Source organism: Hemicordylus capensis, chromosome 4 (assembly GCF_027244095.1).
Source record: "Hemicordylus capensis ecotype Gifberg chromosome 4, rHemCap1.1.pri, whole genome shotgun sequence".
Taxonomy (NCBI): Eukaryota; Metazoa; Chordata; class Lepidosauria; order Squamata; family Cordylidae; genus Hemicordylus; species Hemicordylus capensis.
Genome location: NC_069660.1, coordinates 263,880,723 through 263,904,402, shown reverse-complemented (window position 1 = coordinate 263,904,402; position 23,680 = coordinate 263,880,723). Strand labels below are relative to the sequence as shown.

Sequence of the window (23,680 nt, the reverse complement as noted above, 5' to 3'; positions counted from 1 at the left end):
CCCTTTTCAGGTGCATGATAAGCATCTAATAAACATAGCAATTTCTCTGCTGTTGCTTATATATGGCTTTCTTCCTTACTTCGGACAAGATGGAATGTGCTATTACATCCTTATATGTCAAACTATTATCATTTCTGTGAACAGATATAAATTCTCATATGTAATATTTATTGCTGTTTATTCCATACCATATGCTGAGCCAACCCATTATTTTCTTTTAAAGATACCACATAGAATAAAAATATTGCCTTTGGAAGATGCCCACCTTTTGGCATTAGCAGATTTCAAGAGGGAGGAAATTTCAAAGCTGGGGAACAAATCCCAATATTTCAGCTGCCTGTGCCATGGGCATTATTTGATAAGTAAAAGACAACTATTGCAGACTAGAGGTTGCAATGGCATCCGGAGTAGGGTTGTGCATGAACACAGTTTGGTTTCAATTCAAACCGAACCATGTTTTTGCTGCTCCCCCTCCAGGGTTCGGTTTGAATTGAAACCCTGGCACAGCCCTAACAAGTGTGCTCCCCACTCCTTTACCAAGCTTCTGACTCGGCAGCAGCTTGGTTCTATTTTCTGCACTTGCTGGCAGCTGCACTGGCTGGGTTAGCAGCTTTTAACCGATCTCGCCACCCCTACCTGGCCACCCCTTACTCTGCCGAACTGATTTGCCTGAACCGGGCCTGCTTTGGTTCCATAACAGTCCAAACCATCCCCAGTCTGGTCCAAAATCAAACATCTGAACCAGCCTTGGTTCGAGGCAAGCCGGTTCAGCACGAACCATTCATGCATACCCCTAATCCAGAGAAGGAGCCAATCTCAAAAGAATCTCCTGACACTCCAAACGCTGTTACCAAAATTAATTGTATTCCATGTGAATGGTAACTTATCATGCTTTCCTTTTAACCTAACATTTAGTTATCAAAGTATATTGGTCTGCCTTAAACTGCTTGACTGATTGTGGATATGTTGTAATAAATCAGTCAATGTAATTCAACATCGTTGTACATTTTAAAGAATTAATATTCTACAGACCATAACGAATACTGAAAGGAAAATTTAATCCACCTGTTTTGATTTTGTGCAGTACTACAGAGAAGCCAAGAATATGGTAAAATATTAAGTACTGTCTGGAATGTTACCTCACTCACCTGGTCACCCGTAGGCATCTATGATTTTGTAAGTTGGAATAAAGTGGGTTATCTCTCTTTCAAGATATTGACATGTGGGAGGTGGACCAGTAAAAAATGTAATTTTTGTAGTAATTTTTGTAGGTTCATATGCAAGGTTGGCTTATTATAATACTAAAATGTATTCTCACATTCAGTTTTGCGTAATGTTCAAGACACTTCCTAGCATTCACAGCTATAACAGCTATATATCTCTTTATTTAGCAGGGGGAGAGTAACTGGCCCTATCCACCCCCAGCACAGTACTTCCAGTGACTGTTGCTGGGGTCTTTCTTATGTTTCTTTTTAGAATGTGAGCCCTTTGGGGACAGGGTTCCATCTCCTTTGTTGTTTATTTCTCTGTGTAAACCGCCCTGAGCCATTTTTGGAAGGGCGGTATAGAAATCGAATTATTATTATTATTATTATTATTACAGTTGGAGACACTTTCTAGCATTCATAGTGCTAAAAGAAGTGAAATACTACTTGAGTCTTGAACAAGTAGGAAACTGCATGGCCACAAAATTTATTTTTTAAATAACCAATAACCAGATTAACTGTACATGCATACCCTGCTGAAGAAGGGGAGTGTGCAGCCTAGGTTTTATTTTTAAAGAATAGAAAGAAACAAAAAAAATTGCAAATGATAGGGTAAAGTTGTGAGAATATGGTAGCCATTTGTCAGGTGCATGTGTGTATGGGGGGGGAGGGAAAGTAGGGGTATGTGCACAGAACTGGATTGGATTGGTTTGAGTCTGGCTGGATTGGTTTGAGTTTGAACCAAACTCTAACCAATCCACTGAGTCCACGAGCTGGTTCTATCGAACCAGCCAGCAGTTTGGTTCATGCCTAGAACAAGGTCGACACAGGTCGAATCGGGTCAACCTGGTTCTAGTGCTTGCAAGGGGGATCCACTTGCAAAGGGGAATCCGATTTGAACTAGGCCGGTTCAAATTAAACCCAGTTCGAGATTGAACTGGTTTGCACACCCTTAAGGGAAAACAAGCTGTTGCTTTCAAAACCACCAAGTTCATAAACAAGCTCAGAGGATCCAGTCCAATAGTGAAAACTCTACTACCTCATCCCATCCCATCAGGAAGCAGGTTTTAGGCCAAAGAGAGGAAGCAGCTGCTGCCCCTCCCAGGGTCAGATCACTTGGACTTTCTTTATCCATCCAAAGCCCTAGAATGGGATTCAGAATGCACCCTCAGACGTTTAACGTGTCCTATAACTACAGTCTCTGTTTGACTAACAGACAATAGTACTGCTTCAATCCAGACCAAAGATGCTTCTATATTTATTTATTTGAAACTAGAGATGAGCAATCTCTCTCAGAATAACCTTGGATAGATTTTGAAATAACCTGAGTAATCCCCCATCCCCCAATTAGAAATAATTTGGTTCCCTGTCAGAGGAAATCCAAGGTTTGAAAAAGCAGCAACCTGGAAAAGCAAAAGGGAAAACTCTACATTGCTTAGATTAGAGTCTTTTAAAAACAGATGCATCCTATTGCATTGCATAAGAGTATCTGAAGAGATGCTTTGGAGACCACACAAAATGCTGAAGTAATCCTGTAAACACCCTTTGTGTCCATAGATATTTAGAAGAGAAACTGTAGAAAGAAGCATAGAGACTAAACACCAGATTTTTTTCTAGATTCATAACAGACTAAGTGTTCACTCTTCTCCAGCCCAATTTCTACAGAGGATGAATGTAGACAGATTGACACCAAACTGTGATTCCTTAAAAATTGCATGACTTCTCATCACTTGAACTAGATGATCGAAGTTAAATTTTATTTCATCCATGACAGCATTAATTAATTAATTAATTAATTAATTAATTAAGCATGACTTAATAAATTAACAATCTGAACAGGTCTTTATATATTTTCAAGTTGCCACTGCATTTTGCACTAAGCAATAAACACCCTCCCATGCCTAAAGACAGAATCACCATGATCATGGCAGAGATATAAATTTTTAGTGAGGCAAATTGGGTTAACACCAGCATCTTGAACTGAGTTTAGGAGCTTACATAGCTAGTCCAATCACTGCAAAATGTGTTACATAAAATTGCTCTAAAATTGGTTATATATGCTTCTACATCTTTAATGATTTAAAGATCCATTATTGATGTAAATCAGGGGCACCCCTAGGTAATATTGGAGCTTGGAACTGAGGACTGGGGTGGTGGTGGTTGGGGGAAAGTCAAATCTTTTTTTTTTAAAACAAACTTTTTAAAAGCATCGCTAGGGATGCCTGTGGGTGTGCAGGCACTCGGAGGAGGGAGGCAGTGGCAAGAACTCCTTCTCTGAGCCTGCCTGCCTCCCAAATGACAGATCTGACTGTTTTCGGCCCATTTAGGGGCTCCCTGCGCACACAGAGTCCATAGCTAAGTGCACCTCTGATGTCAATGGTTGACACCCTGACTATATTATTTGGCATAAGCCAGACTGAAGTTAAGTAATAACCCTTGAGTAATACTATTGAGTAAAGTAAAGGTAAAGCGTGCCGTTGAGTCAGTGTCGACTCCTGGAGACCACACAGCCCTGTGGTTGTCTTTGGTAGAATTCAGGAGGGGTTTACCATAGGCATCTCCCATGCAGTATGAGATGCTTTTCATGCTTTCAGCATCTTCCTATATCGCTGCTGCCCAATATAAGTATATCCCATAGTCTGGAAAACATACCAGCAGGGATTCGAACCGGCAACCTCCTGCTTGGTAGTCGGGCCATTTCCCCACTGCACCATTAGGTGGCTTGAGTAACAATCTGTATATTAGCCAATACCTTTAAAAATCAAGCCTGGATTCAAAGGTCTTATGTGGACAGAAATACAAGGGGTTTTGGAGATTTCCACCCTCAGCCTCCCACACCCTATCTCACACCATTCCTGTAGATCTTCCAGTCCTCAGGATGGGTAACTGGTTCTTAAAATCCAAGTCAAAGCAACTAGAAAGCTGCTGTGTAAATCTAAATAAGGTTGTTTCAGGATATCTAAAAAATAAATTCCTAAGCATTAGCTCTAGAAAGACATAGAGAGATTAAAAAAAAACTATTATATATTGTTTTGCTGCCAGCTGTCTGAAACATTTATGATCAAACTTCTAACATATCCTCAGAACAGTGGTGATATTTAAGAAATATATTACCGTGCTTATGAGATGTAAAATGTCAGTGCTGCAGCAATACCACCACATCACGAGAATGCCAAAAAAGATCATGCGTAATTTTCCTTGAAAATGCAAAATGTATGCACATACTTCAGCTTCTGTGCCAGCCTGACGTGCTGGGCTCTTAACAAGGAAAAAAGCTCAATTTGAAAAAGTTCTCCACTGAAGTTGAGACCCACATTCCAACTCTTTTTCTCAGTTAACAGCTTTTCAGAATGACAGTTTAAATCAAGAAAATGTCACACAATGTATAATAACAGCCCTAATCTTTCCTGTAAATTGCTGCCTGTGGTTTTCAAAAACATAGGAAATTGCTGGCAATTGACAATGTGTCGCACTGCAAGGATAACTTGACTTTTGCACATTTAAACAAAACAGTCTTAAATTATTCATGCATATCATTCAACACTTAGGCAATTCTCAGAATCATTGATTTCAGAAACCCAGAGTCTTCCTTTCACACTAGACTTAGATCTCTCTTTTAATCTGCCTTTTTTCCTCATCTCCACAAGGGTAAAATTAATATTGCAGTCAATACATAGAATAATCTCAAAACATTTCAAGGCTCACTCATCATACTTAAGTGGTCGATTTTACAACAAATCCAGCAATTATAAGAAACACCACAGGCTTACTTTTGTTTAAATGGCAGTCACTCAGGTTTGAGAGAAAAAACACAAAAAGAAAGCACATTATAAGTGGGTAACGGATACCTGATTTTTAAGAACTCAAAGAATCAAAGACTTCTATTGTAGTGTTTTGAAATATTTAATGAAGACCACTCACACTGATTCAAATATGCTTTGGATTACAACATCACTAGCTGCTGATAGCTTACCACATGTGCTGTCTTTATCATTAAGACAAGATTTGTCTGCCAAGGTTAAAAGGGTACAGTACAAGAATATTTAGACTGAGCTGAAAGGTGCTTAGAGCTAAACCATAAGGAAGAATCCCTCTATTGTATTCTCCACAATAAACACGTAGCAGTGACCCATGTTGTGATATCATTATGTTTTGTTGTTTCCTCAAACCAATGATGTCAAAGGGGAAGAGGGAAAACCTATATTGTGACATCATTATTGTTCCTACAAACTACAGAAGTGGAGAACTTGACCTAATGGTATTGACCTACCATTTTCAGCTGTAGCCCTGTGTGCTGGATCTGTTTAATTCAGAACTACATACACATTAATATATGCATATCCTGTATTTGGACATTATAGGTTGAAGCCGTATAGCTTCCAAAATGTTCTATATGGTTTTCCAAAGTTGCCTCTAAGAGGAAATGGTATATATATATTTTAAAAATTACTTTTCTTCTGATTGAGTTCAGACAATATTTTCGCTTCACCATCATCCTGTGATATAGGCTGGATTTGAGATCTGCTTCACACTTTTAATGAAATAATGATATGATTGTATGCCAACTACAATTTTATGTAAACTAAAATTAAACTCAAAGTATGAAGGAGAGTTAAACATCTCTAAATACGCAGTGGGCATGCATGCATTAGGGGCCTTCTAGTCTCCTAATTTATTAGATTAGGAAAGTCAGTTTACCTGTTTCCCCAGCAATATGGAAGTGCTTCCTTATTGGCACACATAACATAGAAATGCTTGGCACTATTCACCTTGAATTACATCTAGTCTGTCCATACTAGTGTCAACCCTTCCTGACTGACTCTGATCTGGATGTGAGGAGACCTCATGATTTGAAGAACAAAGTAGTCGGTGTTTCTATACATCATCAACTGTGGAGCCATCAGCACAAGGAAGCATTTCAATGGTGATTTCTAACAGAGCTACAAAATGAGTAGGAGTTAGGAAGAAGCTTTGGAATCCTAATTCTGTTAGAGATAGGAGACTGCCTCTGCTATCTTACTGAAGAGCCTCATTCTGGCAATTACTAGTGGTTAGCAACTAGCAACTCTGCCAGTTTTATTTATCTTTGTCTTCATTGCAAGACAGCCAGAATTTTGAACAAAACCACATTCCTAGCTTCCCTGTCACTTACAACACCAGAGCCAGTGTTAGCATAGAGACCCATGATCTCTTTCTAAATGTCATTTATGCCAGGGGAAAAATACAACTATGCTGAGTGCCAGTTATAGAACAAAATACCATGGTGTCATAAAAGAAAATGCATTTTCTACTTAAAGCAATATTGCTCTTTTATGGCCCTGTTTTATGCAATCCTATGAAACCACTGTAAATGTCACCTAGGAAGATACAAAACTCTATTTTTGGCACCATCTGGCATGTGCTTCTAATTAAGTCCCGAGGAATGCAATTTCATAAGTAACACACACCTATGAACACTGCAGTTGTATATTCTGAAGTTGCAGGGAGTGGACTTACAGAAGCTTAGCTTTTCACACTGTAGCAAAACTCTTTCCCAGTGGCATGAAGAACTCTGTTCTCCCTTTCACTCCATGCACTGATCAAAGGCATAGTAGGGGATTGTGCCAACTAGCCCTGCCTCCAGATCTCGGCATGGTGAGAATGGGTTCTACAACTATCAACACCAGGTATCTCAATCACATGTACTGGCCCTTCATGCATACACTTGCACATTCATTCATTCACCAATTTCTATACCGCCCCTTGCAAAAATGGCTCAGGGCAGTTTACACAGAGAAATAATAAATAAATAAGATAAGATAAGATGGATCCCTGTCCCCAAAGAGCTCACAAACTAAAAAGAAACATAGATCTTGTTCTGACCTTTGGCTCAGTGAATGGGACTGCAGAACATGCATGGAAGAAGTTGAGGTAGGGTCAGCCAGAGTGATTGCACTCTTCACTCCATGCATGCAGTCAATACGTGGAGCCAAGGGTGAGACCAGAGTTTCAGTCAGTAAGACTATTCTGCACTGCATTCTGATGCCTCCCATGGTGAGAAGCATTCTTCCAGTAGTTAGAGGCATTCTGGCTGAAGAATAAAGAGAGGAGGCATTCTGCTCCCCAGGTTCACCCTCATTTGAAAATGCAGGATTGTTCTTGCCTACTTATACTTGTAAGTCAGGTCTGGGTAGCAGCTAGCTTAGCCTTGCCTGTCTGGTTTTTTCTGATTGTTGTACATTGCTTCGTTTTCTTGTCTGTCAAATCCCTACATCCAACATTCATCCTCGCTAGAAGTAAATTCAGCTTTGACCAGACAATTTATTTTAGATTCTCCTAGCACACAAAAGTTACTAGCCCAACAAAAGTTGTACTAGCCCATCTGCCCACATACAAGCACAAATAAAGTTATCTGTAACAGCTTTAAAAAGAAAACACCGCACCTTTATGCCTTCATTTTCTAAAAAGCTACTGCCTGTTTGCTATTCTTATTTGCCAAGGATGGTCTAGCTTGTGGCTATTTAAAGCCACTCACACTAAATATCAGAGGAAAGTTCTAAACCAGGGAGATTCTGCTTTTTGCTACTGTACATGTGTTCCAGCAAGGCTAGCAAAGTTAGGTTTATTTACACAATGCATAGACATATCAGCAGGGGACAGGGAAGAGATCAAAGGATTTTTAAACACTTCCGCCCCACCACTCCAAATCTCAGCAGGCATAATTGAGTAGAAGAGCTTTGAAAAAGGAGAAAACCAGAAGAACATAGCAGGCTTGTACTGAAAACTCTTGTGTTTTGCAAAGTTCTTGCTGCCAAACTGCTTTTTGAACTGTAACTACTTTTGAAAGAGTGATGCCCCATTCGCATGTAATGAGAAACTGGAGTTGAAAGGGCCTAAGATTGAATTTTTAGTATGTCCAAATGCATGCAACTGCAGTTCGGACACAAAAGCGACTTGAGGTTTCTCCTGAAACTCCAGTTTGAAGCTTTGGTTTGTAGTGGGTTTCGCCATTCCTACCAGAGGTTACAAAGTACCAGCTTTATGTCCAGAGAATGAACTGCAGCCCCACTGAGCTCTAACCGGGGTTGAGGGAGGAAGCTCCTCCTGCACTCTGGTTGTGATTGGCTGCTGGGGTTGTCCTTCATTCCAGAAAGAAGCCCAAGCAACCAGTTACCCCTCCTCTTTGCAGTCTCTCTTCTCAGAGAGGATCCTGTCGGTTACGGCCGAATGCGGACAGGTAATGATGCTGGGGTGGGGGGGGGGGGGTGGACCCACGGTTCTGTATTACAGAACCGTGGAGCTTCTGAATTTCATTACAGGTCTCCCTACCTTTTCATCATTCAGCACAAGCACTGAAAACAGAATGGGAGGGATGGTGTAGTCTATAGTGCAGCTGAAAGGCTACTGCATTCAGTATTTTTGAATTTAAATATAGATAAAAGCTTTTAAATTCTGGTTTTCAAATTTAATGCATGAGCTGAGGTCTATAAAAACAAACAATGAAGCTCCAAATCAATATTAAAACAAAACCAACATATCTTAAGGCACAATCCAATGACTACTGCATCCTCCATTCCCTCTCATGTGCATAGTTGCACTAGCAGGAGATTTTCCATCTATCACCCCATATCTTTTTCTCAACCATCAACCTGTGCTGTTGAAAATACTTGCATGATAGCTGTGGGCTCCTAACAGTGTGTGTAGAGAACTCACTGTGGCTTAATGTTTTATTTATTTTATTTATTTATTTATTGTTGCATTTATATACCGCCTTTCGTTAAAAAGATAACCCCAAGGCGGTTTACAAAAGTTAAAAACATACAATAAAAAGACATTAAAAAGACAATAAAAAATAAAAAGACAATAAAATAATACAGATTTGGTCTATATTTCTAAGCGAAACTTGTTCATATTTGCAATTTAAATCTATTGTTTCTAAATTTGTTCACTTTAGCTGGGGAGTAATTACATTTGCCATAACAAAAGATGAGTTGAGAAGATCAAAACAGGGAACATTACACATTTGTGACTGTCAACAATAGGGACGGGGTGGGTGGGATAAAGAAAATGGCAGATAATGAACCACTATTGACAGGCTAATATCTTTTTACAATGAGCACAAAGTAATTATACAAATAATAGGATAGATAAAACTATTTTTGTAAAGCCTAACTTTCCGCCCCAGAAAAAAGAATGTGGATCTTTATATTAAAGAAAGGTTTTAACACTTTATTTGAAAAGAAGCATTGAGAGTGGCTTAAACAAATTCATGGAAGACAGGTCTACTGATGGCTAATAGTCATCACTGATGGCTATAGGCCACCTCTAGCCTCAGAGGAAAGATGTCTCTAAATACCAGTTGCAGGGGAGCAAAAGCAAGAGAGAGGGCACGCCCTCACCTCTTCCCTGTGGGCTTCTCAGGGGCATCTGGTAGGTCACTGTGTGAAACAGGATGCTGGACTAGATAGGCCATCCAGCATGGCTGTTCTTATCATCTATAAAAATCATGGTCATGATCCAGCCAAAGTTAACATCCCATTGGCTTCTAAGGAAGATGATTAAATATATGTTCAACGCCAAAGAACCACATTCTCCCATCTTGAAAAAAGCAAGACTACTAGGGATGTGCCCATATCTTGGGTGCCCATATCTGAACCAGTTTGGTGGAGCAGGGATTGGGTCCTTTAAAAAAGAGGTAATCAGGCCCTTACTGGCTCCTCCGCCATCCCACTTTTCCGGGTGCAGCACCCACTTTCCAAAAGGCAGCTGCTGAAGTACTGCTCCCAGCAGACTGCGCGCAGCATCAGCCGGCACATGGCCTTTTGGAAAGCAGACGCCACACCTGGAAAAGAGGTAGGGTGGCAGAGTTAAGGACTGGCTTACCTGGTTTTTAAAGGAACCGATCCCCACCCTGCCTGTGACAGCTGCCTGAGCCGGTTTGGGTATATCCCTAACGACTACACTTGGTTAAATGGCTTAACAAATTTGTTTGACTGTAGTATAGATTGTGCCATTGAGTCGGTGTCAACTCCTAGTGATCACATTCCATGTAATTGTCTTGGTAGAATACAGGAGTGGACTACAAGTGCCTCCTCCTGCGCAGTAAGAGATGATGCCTTTCAGCACCTCTCTGTATCGCTGCTGCCCAATATAGGTGACTACAAATGTATCTACTAGGCACAGTCTGGGAAGCAGACCAGTGGGGATTTGAACAGCCTCTTGCACTCTAGGCAAGCTGCTTCCCCGCTCTGCCGCATAGATACAGCCCTAGAAATCACTGTAACCCATTTCTTTGCAATGTCATACAATGTCCATGAAGGGTCTTCTTGCACCAATACTACCAACAGATGATGCAGCCCAAACATTTACAAACAAACAAACAAACAAACAAACAAAAAACACTAGAAAAGGGGGATCCATCTCTGATCATATGTTAGAACAAAAATAATTAGTTTTTCTATAACACTGTTATCAAAGCATCACATCCCCCGACTCAAGAATTATATGGCACCTACCTTAGAAAGCCCGCCTACTTCCAAATAGAAGCAGATAATGAAAACATTCCATGTGACCCAGAGAGCAGTCCATACTGAGTACTAGGGTGAAAAGAAGAGAAAAATATGAAGATGAAAATACTGAACAATGTGTAGATCAATAATATAAAAGATCAATAGTCACAGCAATTCTGGGAACCATCAAACAGGCAGTAATCAGAAAGCTCTCTCTTGGCTGAAAGCCCTTCAAATTGTAGACAATTGCAAATCCAATAGCCTTTGCTGCTCTAACTACACTCAAGGTAAAGTTAGATTTATTATTTATGGTGCTATATTAGCCTATTGACACCTATAAACTCCAAAACATTGACCCAATTAAAGATTTTGTGCTCTGCCATTTTCTCTTCATGATATACAGTATCCTTACATACAAATATATAGAAAGAGTAACAGAATAACCTCATTTTGCATGAAGGCCTGAGGCATGCCCCCAGATAAGAACACTTTATGCATTAATTTATACTGAAAGAGGTTGCATGAAAGACACAGTAAAATGTACAGAACTGAGAGCTCTAGATAACCGTGGATATGAGGACTATCTTCCTTGGAGCCTTTCAGGAGAGCCTTGATCCATCTCCTCAGCCTGGATTTTACTGATATCTAGTTTAACCTTAATTTTAATGAGATTTAATCTGGTTTAAATGTTTCTTGATTTAATTTTTTTTAAATTCTGTGTTTTTGATTTCAATGTAAACTACCCTAAGCCACTTCAGGAAGGACGGTATATGAATTAATTGATTGATTGATTGATTGATTAAATTACTAACCAGATTTAGGCACTTTTTAATAGATCTCTTTGGCATTTGATCATGATTATAAATAAAGTCACAATGGAAGAATGAAAGGAAGCAAGCAAGCAAGCAATTAAGAATAGCAGATAGTATTCACTCCTGCTCCATGTGGATTTAAACACACTATCAAGCTAGTCACTTAATAGTCAATAAAACATTATATTGATGCTGTTAGTATTTTGCATTGGTTCATATGTAAGTAAATTCCAGGATAGGAAGAATTCAAGGAAAATGTTATTGCAATTTATTATTTCTTGTAGGGATGACTGTAAATGCTCTGGAAGGGAGATACAGAGTCAAACTAGGAGTACTTCCAGACAGTGGCTTATTCCAGCATCAGCACTGATTGTTATATGTGAGCAGAGCAAAAGACAGATGGGCTGAGGGGCAGGGAAGGAAGTCAGGGGGTGGGCTCAGTTTCCATAAGATTGGACACATCAGAGCACAGCAGGGAGCTGCTATCAAGAGTGTTCTAGGAACAAGGAAACAAGTCCCTCTATCATCCAAGGGGTTTAATTCCAGGAAAGGGTGCATAGGATTGCAGCTAACTTGTTAAAGGGCAAGGTTCTGGAGGTGATTAATTATTTATTTGAAATAAAACTATTTGAGGAAGTGATTAATTAAAACAACAATCATGCCTGGAGAAACAGAAGACACTTAAACTACATCAAACATTAGTTTATTTTCTAAAAGATAAAGTTTAGCAAAAGAAGAGCATGCTGTGAAACTTTGATAAACCAGATTGCATAGCAACAGAATGCAATTTTTTTGTTTAAGTCAAACTCCATGGGGAGGTGGCAACAGTGGGCAGAGGGGAGGTGCAGAAAACCAAATGGCAATGTCATGCCCCTTAATTTAGATGGGAAAAGCAACATGAGCACACACAAAAAGGAAGCAGCAAGAAAGCTGCATGTGTAAGTTCCGTTTCTGTTTCACATGCAATTCAATGTGGAAGCCTATGGACGAAAGTGCAAAAAAGGCTTTCCTCCTCCTCCTCCTCCTCCTCCCTCTCCAATGCATCAATCTTTGAAATTAATTGGAGAAGCAGTGGGGCAAGCAAACAAGCAAGTATTAGTGTCAGGAAGCCCCCCTATCCAGGGGACAAAGGATTTGGAAGGAACCATTTTGAATGTATATATACAGACTATGACCAATATTTATATACTGCTTTTCAACAAAAGTCCCCAAAGCGGTTTACATAGCTATATATAAAATACATAAAAGGGCTCCCTGCCTGCAAGGGGCTCACAATCTAAAAAAGAAATGTAAGATGACACTGGGGCTGGAAAGACCACAGGAAAGGCATAAGCATTCAGAGCTGTAAAATATACCTAGAGAGTATTTTGTAAATAAAATATGAGTAGGAACTATAATATCTGATTTACGCATCTGCATTATTGCCAGTGGATATGTGCTTTTTCTGCACAATACTATTCAGTAACACAGTGCTTAAATAATAACAGCACTTGACAGTAATCCATCATATTTCAACTGTTCAAAGCACCACTTCATAAACATTATCTCAGTAATCTTTGCAATAGTCCTGTAAGTCAGGTCAGGGAAATATATTTGCTATATAATCAGTTATTCAGCTTTATGAGCTGCAGCTTTATGAGCGCAAAGCAAGAGCTCTACCCTTACAGGGAGCCAGGACACTAGCTGCACTGCTTTGCAGCTCAGCATGTGGAGGATCACGATGCAATTTTTGCTTCCTTCCCCTCCCTGCTAGGGATGTGAATGAACTGACTGTGTATGAGCACAATTCCTGCTCCTTATAGGTAACCCCCACCCCCGCCTCTGAACCAGCCCGAACTCCGGAATTCCAAACTGTTTTGGCCAGTTATGTTTCAGTCAGAAAAGGACCGCCGAACTGGTTTGTGTACATCCCTACACCCTGCAAAAATCCTGTTCACTGCCAGGAATATGTCACTGAGGGCTGAACAACTCTCAGGAATATATTCCTGGCAGGAAACAGGACTTTTGCAGGGAAGGAAAAGAAGCTAAAATCATTTCCTGATCTCCCTCCCAGCATGCTAGGTCTTGGCGCTTGTTTGCTCACTAATTTAGTTAAAATTGCATTGGCATCATGGGCACCTTAAGATGGCTAGTAGGTGCCACCATTATCTCCTGCATCCTATGTAACTCCTCTGCTGTCTCAAAATAGTTCTTCAATGCATGACTGTTGTAGTTTCAATAATAGACTACTACAAGACACAAAAAGAGAGGAGGTGTCTTTATGCCAGTTCTGAAAGCCTAACACAAGAACCTATGTTCTCTTAATACTGTATGACACAGTTCAGGATTAACTCGTTATTCATAAATGTGGTCTATTGTAGCAGGGAGACTCAGGTTCAAATCTCCATTTGACCAAAATGTTTACTGTGTGATCATAGGCATCAGGGGATGTCAAATCCATATCTCTCATCCTAACATAACTCACAAAGTTGTTGTGAGGATAAAATGGCATCACCACAATGCCACCATCCTGAAATCCTTGCAAGAAAGGTAGGTTCAAAAGTAATTGAGCAACAGCTATTGATAACAGAATTATATTTTAAAGCAGATGTATTCACAGCCTTGCTAGAGCTATCTATCAAATTAACTAGTCCAAGTCTGATCCTATACATATTTATACAAAGCCATATTCATATGATTTCACCCTACAATGCAGTGAAATTATCTGTAAACTAAGATGTGAAAGTGGCTTTATCCTCATCTGGATTTTGGGATACAAACCCCCGACATTGTGTAAAAAACGCACACTTTGTGTACATAGTGTGTAAGTCCTATGCTCTTGTTGTCAAACTCTTACCTACACTTTGGTACAAAATATATCCTCAAGAATGTCCTCTCATACATTATTATATGTATATTATTAATGAAATATGACACAGGGCAGAAAATCACTCCAAAATGAATGGTGGGATGGATTCTATCTCATGTTCCATTCTCATGTTAAGTTAATTGTGGGGAAACCAGCTCATAAATGAATGGACTTTCTATGGCAGAGTTGTTTCTATCCCATTCCCATGTTAAGCCATTTGGGATAGGAGATAACACTGTTTCTCTTTGGAAACTTCAGTTTTGTTTTCCCTTGCAAGCTCAATTGATCTTGAAATATGAAAATGTCTGAAAAATAGTCTGAGACCCTACATAGTTCTGAGTTAGGGCAGATGAAGCCAGCCCTCCACTCCCCATATCAGACCTCATGTTTGCAACAAGTAAATTATACATGCCTCTGGGCTTCCCAGAAGCATCTGGTGGGCCACTGTGTGAAACTGGATGCTGGACTAGATAGGCCTTGGGCCTGATCCAGCAGGGTTGTTCTTATATTCTTATACAGAAGCATTTGACCTTGTAGAAGCAGGGATTTTAGCCACTGGAACAAAGCCAAAAGAATCATAGCAGCAGCAACCATGTCAGCTTCAGTAAGCCTGGCATCAGTGGGTCAACCATCTATAGTATGTCTCTGGTCTTTTCCCCTTTCTCCTAGAGGGACACAGCCTCCAAAAAGGGCTGCCTTGGCCCTGATGTTATCGCATGTGCAGGGCTGTGTTCCCCAGTGGTGTAGGGAGGGCATGGATGGCCTGTGTTGTCAAGGGCAGCACTTCCATGGCGATGGCAATGGACTCTCCACTTTGGCAGTGGACACCCTCAGTAACTATGATGGTGGAGGCATAGCGGGGGCTCCTACTGCCAGGATGGGCAGCACGGTGCACCACTGTAGAGAAGAGCATGGTGGCAGGCAGCGGGAGGAGTGGCTAGCAAGCTTAGCCGCAGTGGGGGAGGCCCCTGTGGGAGGGTGAGGTGGTCCAGGATGCCGTATGGTGCAAGTTCTTCAGACCCATTCACCCTATTGTAACTCCACCCCTGATTTTCCCTATGTACAGCTGGTAGAGGCTCTCCTGAGTTGACCTATGTAGGCACTATGAGACACAACAAGCCAGAGATGCAACCACATACACAAAGGAAACCATTGTCACCTGTGTTTGGCTAAGATGGGCAGAAGACATAGGGTTTGTATGTATACAAGAAATGTGTGCCCAAGATTAGCAAACAAGAAACCAAACAAAAGATGTGACACTAACAGTTGTGTGAAACTGTCCTGTAGAATGCATTTGACCAGCTACAAGACCTGTGATGATTACCTTTAGGTCAGTCACATGGTGTCCTTTCAGCTTAAATTCTGAGAAGTGAAGTATTGAAGCATGGATTGAAGCATTATTGTAGGGTTTGAAACGTTCATTTTTCTTACTCACATTCTCAGTGAGTTGTGCAGTTACACAGGCACCATGCTTAAGGTATCTGGGGTCACCACTGCATTGCTCTGAAGTGAAATATTAAATTATTGTAGGTTCTATTGTCTGGAAGAGTTGGGGGTGAGGATCCAATGTAATCAATGGGACTACTCAGGAGCAAGAAATCCTACTCATGAGTAAAAAAATTGACTTGGGATGAGGGTTAACTAGTTAATTCATTTTGGATAGAAAGTCAAGGAATTTTGCATGGAAAGAGCATGGAAGTGGTAAGAATTTTGAGGAACTTTAAAGTTGATAAAAAATATATCCAGCTACACTGTCTTCCTAGCTGTACAATACATCAAGAATGCCAGTGACAGCCTCAAGCAACATGGAAGTGCACCTTACAATCATCCCTGACCTGGTCCAGCTCTGCTTGTGAGTGACAAGGGAAATTACAGACCAAGGCAATATGACAGAAAATGAAAGTGATCAGCTTAAAATTTACCAAAATCACTTTCACAGAAAAACTCTGTCTTATCAAACATTTTATAGTATTTTTGAAGCCTGTGTGGAATTGCCTTTCTTGTTGCTCTTTGCTGTCTAGGCTTAAATCCAAGTAATCTGGTTCCGCTCCTTGTGGATATTGCATTTATTACTCTCAAAAGATTTGATTTTTTCCCCCTTCCTCACTAATCTAACTCTGTCTCTGTAGGCATTTATATTGCATATATTCCAATGCCATATGAGCATACTAGGTAGAATAAAATTATCAATGCAAATAGGAAATCCCTCTGTGCTTCCCTGGAAGGAAAACATGTCCTATTTTCACATATCAGAGAAATGTGTAAATTGATTTGTGTGCACGCACTAGACTACATTTGGCCAATTTTAACTATGTGACTCATCACTTCACAGGCTTTTGATGTAGAGAAAGCCTAGCAAGTACACTCTCATCACCCCTAATCAGTTTTTACAGCTTCAGAACCTCTCATGCAATGGGAAGATGTGGCAGGAACTTAAACACAAAATAAAAAAGAACAGAAAAACGGCTTCAGTGAAATAGTTAGAACTGTGTTATATATTATACAGAATAATTAAAAAGGCATCTCTCCCAGCTTTGCAAAGGCATTCTTATACTACTTCATGCATGGGTGTACAGAGATGAAGAAGCTATGATTGGCCAGGACACTCCATAAAGTGTATGTCCTTGGACCAGCTCAGACAATACTCCAATCTTTGACCATTTAATATTTGTGGCAGGGAGCATATCCTGCTGTCATCTAATCATGTAGGGGCAGTAAACACACAAATTAATTATGACATTTCTGTGTAATGAGAAGGCAGCTGGATCGCACACATGATGGTGGCAGGGATAAAATGTGACCATCCACACGCCTTCTCCATGCATTTAGGATGGGCTGGCAGACATATCATTCAAATCAGTCCCTTGAAGAACACACATTTGTCTCCGTGCAGCAAACTGAATCAGTATGAGAAACATGTGAATGATATTTTCTTTCCTTATTATGTCCCTTTAGAAAGCCAGGCTGATTGGCCTGCTGCTGAAGCAAAGTGAATTCATTTGTGGAGTTCTAAACCTGTACAAATATTACATCTGCCAAATAACATGGATTATTCAGCATGAGAGGAAAGCAGAGTATAAAATGTCTCTGAACCTTTGGCTTACGGGAATCAGGGAATTCATAAGTGAAGGTTTTTCCATTCTGATTTTTTCTGTCTTTGCCGTCCATTAGGAGGCATGGTCAGTGCAGTAGGGGTTTGTTTTTAAAAGGAAAATCTTGAATATCTGGAAACACACCAATATTCAGAAGCTATATAGGTGATGTTTAGGGCTAACTGAATTATCTGGCTAGGGCAAAATTATCTCAAAAACTATACTATCTTAGGACCAAATCAGACGTGACCTTAGGAGGTCTGTGGTCTGATCTTGGGATTTATTTTATTAAAGTTACTGAAGTCATAGGGAGAGGGGCCACAGCATTCAGAGAGAGCCGTTCAATATTTTCTATTTTATCAGACTATTATGTCAGAAATTTTTCCCCAATTACGATAACCTTCCCCCAAAGCTGCTCTATGTTTTGCGGTGGAAAACCTACAGGTATATGAGTGTTTATATGCTTTCCAACACTGGGCAAAAGACAATTTTGCTTTGGAAAATTGGTGCATGGAAAAGAGAAAACATTCCACAGGGTCTCAATTTCAATGACATTCTGCTGCCACATACACAGAGAGTTAATGTTAAGATTTTAATTAAAAAATATTATATCATTGATCTCCCCCACTCCCTGAGTGTCTTGGCTCTCAGATTTCACAAGTAACTTGCCTGTTTCAAAGTATTCTTGTATGGAAATTATATCCCCATTTCAAATAAAAGCTTCACAGAAAGGCTTTTCAAGAGTCCTGTCTCAAAGGTTAAGGTTAATGTTTTTAGATATACTAAATAATTACAGGACTCAAATCATCAGTACAAATCATCAGAAATAAACTTTAAAAGCATGTTTTATAAAACTCTCCAGCAGATATCCTGAAGAAAAGAGGGATTGATATTTACACCGCAAAAGCTGATAAAATTATAGAGAGATTCCAAATGCTGGCATTTTCAACAGGGAAAGCAATAAACGTTCAACCTTTCCAGCCAGCTAAGGGTCAGCAATATGTGAAGGAAACTAGTTTTTCAAGTGGCTTTAGAATTCTTGATTTCTGGATAGGTTAAGTTGCTGAGAGCCCTTGTTTCTCAATGGAACTTTACGTGACTGAAGTTATATATGGGTTGTACTGCGGATTATGTTGGCTCACATGGATGAAGTAAAAGTCCATGGCACTCTATAGTTTTTCTTATTTTAAAACTTCAGTCTTCCATTGTCCTCCAGGCTCAGTCATGAAGTCTGTGTGAAAGAGAGGGAGGGAGGTGCATGTGTGTAAATCATGAATTAGACAGGGCAATTAAATGTATGTGAACAAGTGATATATTGAGTGCACTGAAAGATGAAATCATTAAGAACATCAGAAATGACCAACTAGAGAACATCAATAAGACCCAGAGACTGTTCCCTCTCCCCCCTTTTAAAGCAGTGTCCCTTCCAGTAAGAAGCTGTTAAGAAAACTTGAATGCAAAACTGCAGAATGCACAGCTCTTCTAGCTACAAAGGCTAAAGTCATACCTTGGTGCAATCAAGCCTGCACAGTTTAGGTAACTTCTCAAAAAGTATAACTAACTTTAATGCACAGGCAACAATCATGCACCCATTTGGAGAGGAGTATTTGACCACACATTCACTACTAATTGGGAATGAAGGGAAGGAGAAGATAGTAAAACCACATTGGAAGTTATTCCAGATGACAGCCTTCTCTATGAGGCTGTAGGTGGCAATTTTTCACATTTTTTTCAAGCAGTAAACTATAAAGTCATCAGCCACTCTACAATGAAATGGGAATGGTGGGCAAGCAGAGGAAGAAGGCATCAGCAGATGAATGTGCAGCTTAGTTTATGCTGCAATACCACTGATTAGTAATAGCAACAGAATAACAATGTAATGGTAGGAAAACCTCTGGCCCCTGCAACTCTGGTTCTGTGTTACATGGAAATTAAGAAACTATATAGGCCTGTCTCCAACCTTCTGTGGCTGGGCAAGGTAATTGAGAGGGTAGTGGCATTCTAGCTCCAGGCAGTCTTGAGGGAAATGGATTATCTAGACCCATTTCAAACTGGCTTTTGGGCGGGCTGTGGAGTGAAGACTGGCTTTGTTGGCCTCATGAATGATCTCCAACTGGGAATCAACAGAGGTAGTGTGACTCTGTTGGTCTCTTTGGAACTCTTGGTGACTTTTGATACTATCGACCATAGTATCCTTCTGGAGCATCTGAGAGGGTTGGGAGTGGGTGGTACTGCTCTGCAGTGGTTCCAGTCCTACCTCTTGGGCAGATTCCAGATGGTGTCCCTTTGAGACTATTATTCTCCATAGTCTGAACTTTCGTATGGTATCCTTCAGGACACCATGCTGTATCCAATACTCTTTAACCTCTACATGAAAACACTGGGAGAGATCATGAGGAGATAACAAATCTCATATCACACATCTACATGATGTGTTATCGGTATGTTGGTGACACCCAAATATATTTCTCCATGTCAACATCAACATCTCAGATAACACATATATTTCTCCATGTCAACATCATTAGGAGAAAGCATAATCTCCCTAAATGCCTGCCTGAAGGTGGTGATGGGCTGAATGAGGGATAATAAACTGAAACTGAATCAATGTAAGATGCAGGTACCTATTGTGCTGGGTCGGAACCCTAGAGACAATTTTGATTTGCCAGTTATGGATGGGGTCATACTTTCCCGGAAGGAACAGGTACACAGCCTAGCGGTGTTTCTGGACCCAAGCCTCTCCCTGGTGTCTCAGGCTGAGGCGAGAGGTGTTCTTCATCAGCATCAGCTGCTACACCAGTTACGCCTGTTTCTTGAGATAAACAGCAAATCAGCTGTTCTATTGAGTGCAGGTTTTCGAGAGGGATTTCACATTTCCTCAGTGTCACCCTGGGTGGCTTTTGCTGCCAACAACCTTAAATCTGTAATTGACATGGAAGCTGTATTGGTCAAGAAAATCAACAAGGAAGTGGCAGCTGGTAGGGTGTCCGGTCCCTTTGATAGCCCCCCCCCTCCCCAACCGAAAAGTTTCGCCGCTGGGTGTGGTCCCTAAGAAGGCCCCAGGCAAATATCCCTGCTAACTTGGCAAAGAGGCACCTTTTAACGTGGTGATTCTCTTTAAAAGGGGAGAGTAACTGGCCCTGTCCACCCCCAGCACAGTACCTCCAGTGACTGTTGCTGGTGTCTATCTTATGTTGCTTTTTAGACTGTGAGCCCTTTGGGGACAGGGATCCATCCTATTTATTTATTATTTCTCGGTGTAAACCGCCCTGAGCCATTTTTGGAAGGGTGGTATAGAAATCGAATGAATGAATGAATGAATGAATGAATGAATGAATGATACACCATCTTTCTATCCCAAGGGGTCTTCTGTTAACGAAAGAATAGCAGACCACCTTTGTTCAGTGCACTACACATCATTTGATGTGGCAGTGGCAATGGTGAGGGATTGGCACTTTTCTAGCAAAGTGTGACATTGAGTCCGCTTTTTGTCTACTGCCCATTCACCCCGATGATTTTGACCTGCTGGACTTTGCCCACACTGGAAAATTTTACTTTGACCGAGCACTTCCTATGGGCTGCTCAGTCACTTTTGCGGCCTTCAAGGCCTTTAGCACATTCCTTGAAAGGGCGGTCAGGAGAAGAGCGGGTTCGTTGTCCACAGCTCACTCTCTTCACGATTCTCTTTTCGCTGAAAGGGCTAACTCCACTGAGTGCCACCACCTTCTAAACGGCTTCACTCAGTTGGCCAGCAAGTTGGGTGTCCTGCTGGTGCAGAGCAAGACAGATGGGCTTACTACCAGGCTTTCTTTCTTGGGAATTGAGCTGGACACAATGGCAGGTTGCTCTCGCTTGCCCTTGGAAAAGCCGGTCACGTTGAGGGGTTCACTCGAGGCTTTGAAGTCAGCACGCAAGGCCACACTTAGAGAGCTTCAGGTGGTGGTTGGCCACCTTAATTTTGCCTGTAGGGTAGTTGTGCCAGGCAGGGCATTCCTGAGGCGCCTTTGCAACCTCATGGCTGATATGAAGACCCCACACCATAGGACGTGCATTACAGAGGGTGTTAGGGCAGATGTAGCTGTTTGGGAAGCTTTCCTGAATGGTATTAACGGGGTGTCATTTTGGAGAGGGGAACAACTTCTGCAGTGGAGCGGCAAGTGCACTCAGATGCAGTGGGTGGCTTAGGCTTTGGTGTCTATTTTAGGGGAAGGTGGTGCGCAGCATGCAGTGGGATTACATGGGATTTTACCTTCCTGGAGCTATTTCCCATCATCATGGCAGTGCACCTCTGGGCCGGGGAGTTTGCTAACTCCACGGTCCAGTTCTGGTGTGATAACCAGGCAGTGGCCCAGGTGGTTAACTCACAAATGTCTCGCTCCCCGAGGGTCAGAAGCTTGCTGAGGGCTTTTGTCCATCAGTGTTTAAGCGCCAACATCTTGTACTTAGCTAAGCATGTCCCTGGGATTCAGGATAATATTGTTGACGGCCTGTCTCACTTTCAGGTGGTCAGGTTCAGGGAACTAGCCATGCTGAACCCAGAGCCCATGCCAGAAGCAGAGGCACTGACTAGGTATTGGCTATAGCAGAGAAGAGAATAGGAATGAGTATGTGCATAGGGTGCTACAGAGACAGTAGAAAAGAAGATCCCAGAAATAGTGAAGAAAGAGAGGAGGAATTGCTACCAAACTCTTCAGCTTTAAGACAGTGATATCACTTACCAGTTAAGAAATGTTGTAAAAGACATGTATGGAACATCAACTTATTGGACAGTTTCACGCAAGAGAACTTGCGTTTTGGGTGGTATAAAAATATGTTAAGTAAGTAAATAAATAAATAAATAAATAAATAAAAGTGGAAAATAAATTAAGGGCCGATTCATGCTAGCGCTCTGTATATTAATACAGTGGGAAATCTGGGAATCTAGGTATGGTGTGAAGATATGAAGGTTCTACACTCTTGCATAGGAAAATATGCTTGCCTCTTCCACAACTCTCAAACTGTGAAGAGCAAGAGGGCTGGGCAGCTGCAATGATCACATGGTGATAAAGATATCTGGGAGCAAAAAGGGAGCACACAGAGACACAAATCACCATCAAGATGCTGCTGGGATGGTGCTCAGTTAGATAACCTGGAAAGGTGCAAGTGGCCTGCCATTTTCCCCAGCCCTTCATACTGGGGAAAAAGAAATGCATTCAGAAATTCCTCATGAAACCCTTTACATTGTGAAGTGGGACTGCCCCTTCATAGTTTAAAGGATCACGGTGGGGGGAACTGTGCTCAGAGGATGATGTCATAATCTGCAAGGAAGACTTTCCCTCCACAATTTAAATGATTGTGCCAAAGAGAGGGAGAATAGGAATTGTCTGAAGGAGGCGGTGGTTAGACCTCTTCTTAAGAAGTCCACTTTGGTTCCTCTGGTGATGGATAATTATAGGCCAGTCTTCAACTTCCTATGGTTGGGTAAGATGATTGAGAGGGTGGTGGCTGACCAGCTCCAAGCAGTCTTGGAAACTGATTATCTAGACCCATTTCAAACCAGCTTTAGAGTGGGCTATGGGGTTGAGATCGCCTTGGTTGGCCTGACAGATGACTTTCACCCAGGAATTGACAGTGTGACTCTTTTAATTCTTTTGTTTGTTAGGATTTAATGTGTTATGTGTTCTTATTGTATGTTTTTGTTGTGAGCCACCCAGAGAACAATTTATTATGGGGCGGCTAACAGATAAAGTTGTTTATTAATTATTATTTATTATTTTTAACGACAACAATTTTGGATCTCTCAGCAGCTTTTGATACCATCGACCATGGTATCCTTCTGAATCACCTGAGGGTTTGGGGGATATGAGGCACTGTTTCAAGCTCCTATGTTTCAGGTAGATTTCAGATGGTGGTGCTTGGTGACAGCTGCTCTTCAAAACAGGAGCAATTATATGGGGTCCCTCATTCTGTCACCAATGCTTTTTAACATCTACATGAAAACACTAGTGAAGTCATCAGGGGATTTTGTTATCAATATGCTGATGACACCCACATCTATTGTTCCTTATCATCAACATCATGAAATGGCATTGGCCCATTAAATGGAACACAGGAACACAGGAAGCTGCCATATACTGAGTCAGACCATAGGTCCATCTAGCTCAGTATTGTCTATACAGACTGGCAGCGGCTTCTCCAAAGTTGCAGGCAGGAATCTCTCTGAGCCATATCTTGGAGATGTCAGGGAGGGAACTTG

The 23,680-nt window shown here is 41.1% G+C and overlaps 1 protein-coding gene across 6 annotated transcripts in view; it reads right to left on the bottom strand.

Moving 5' to 3' along the window:
* NKAIN3 (sodium/potassium transporting ATPase interacting 3) overlaps window positions 1-23,680 on the bottom strand; it is a 412,466-nt gene that overhangs the window by 192,185 nt on the left and 196,601 nt on the right. For all 6 annotated transcript variants that reach the window (XR_008306949.1, XM_053249301.1, XM_053249299.1 and 3 more), the window contains one exon: window positions 10,700-10,780. Coding sequence is in view for 5 of the 6 variants with exons in the window: in XM_053249301.1 (XP_053105276.1) it covers window positions 10,700-10,780 (81 nt within the window). In the remaining variant the exon portion in view is untranslated. The remainder of the gene's footprint in view (window positions 1-10,699; window positions 10,781-23,680) is intronic.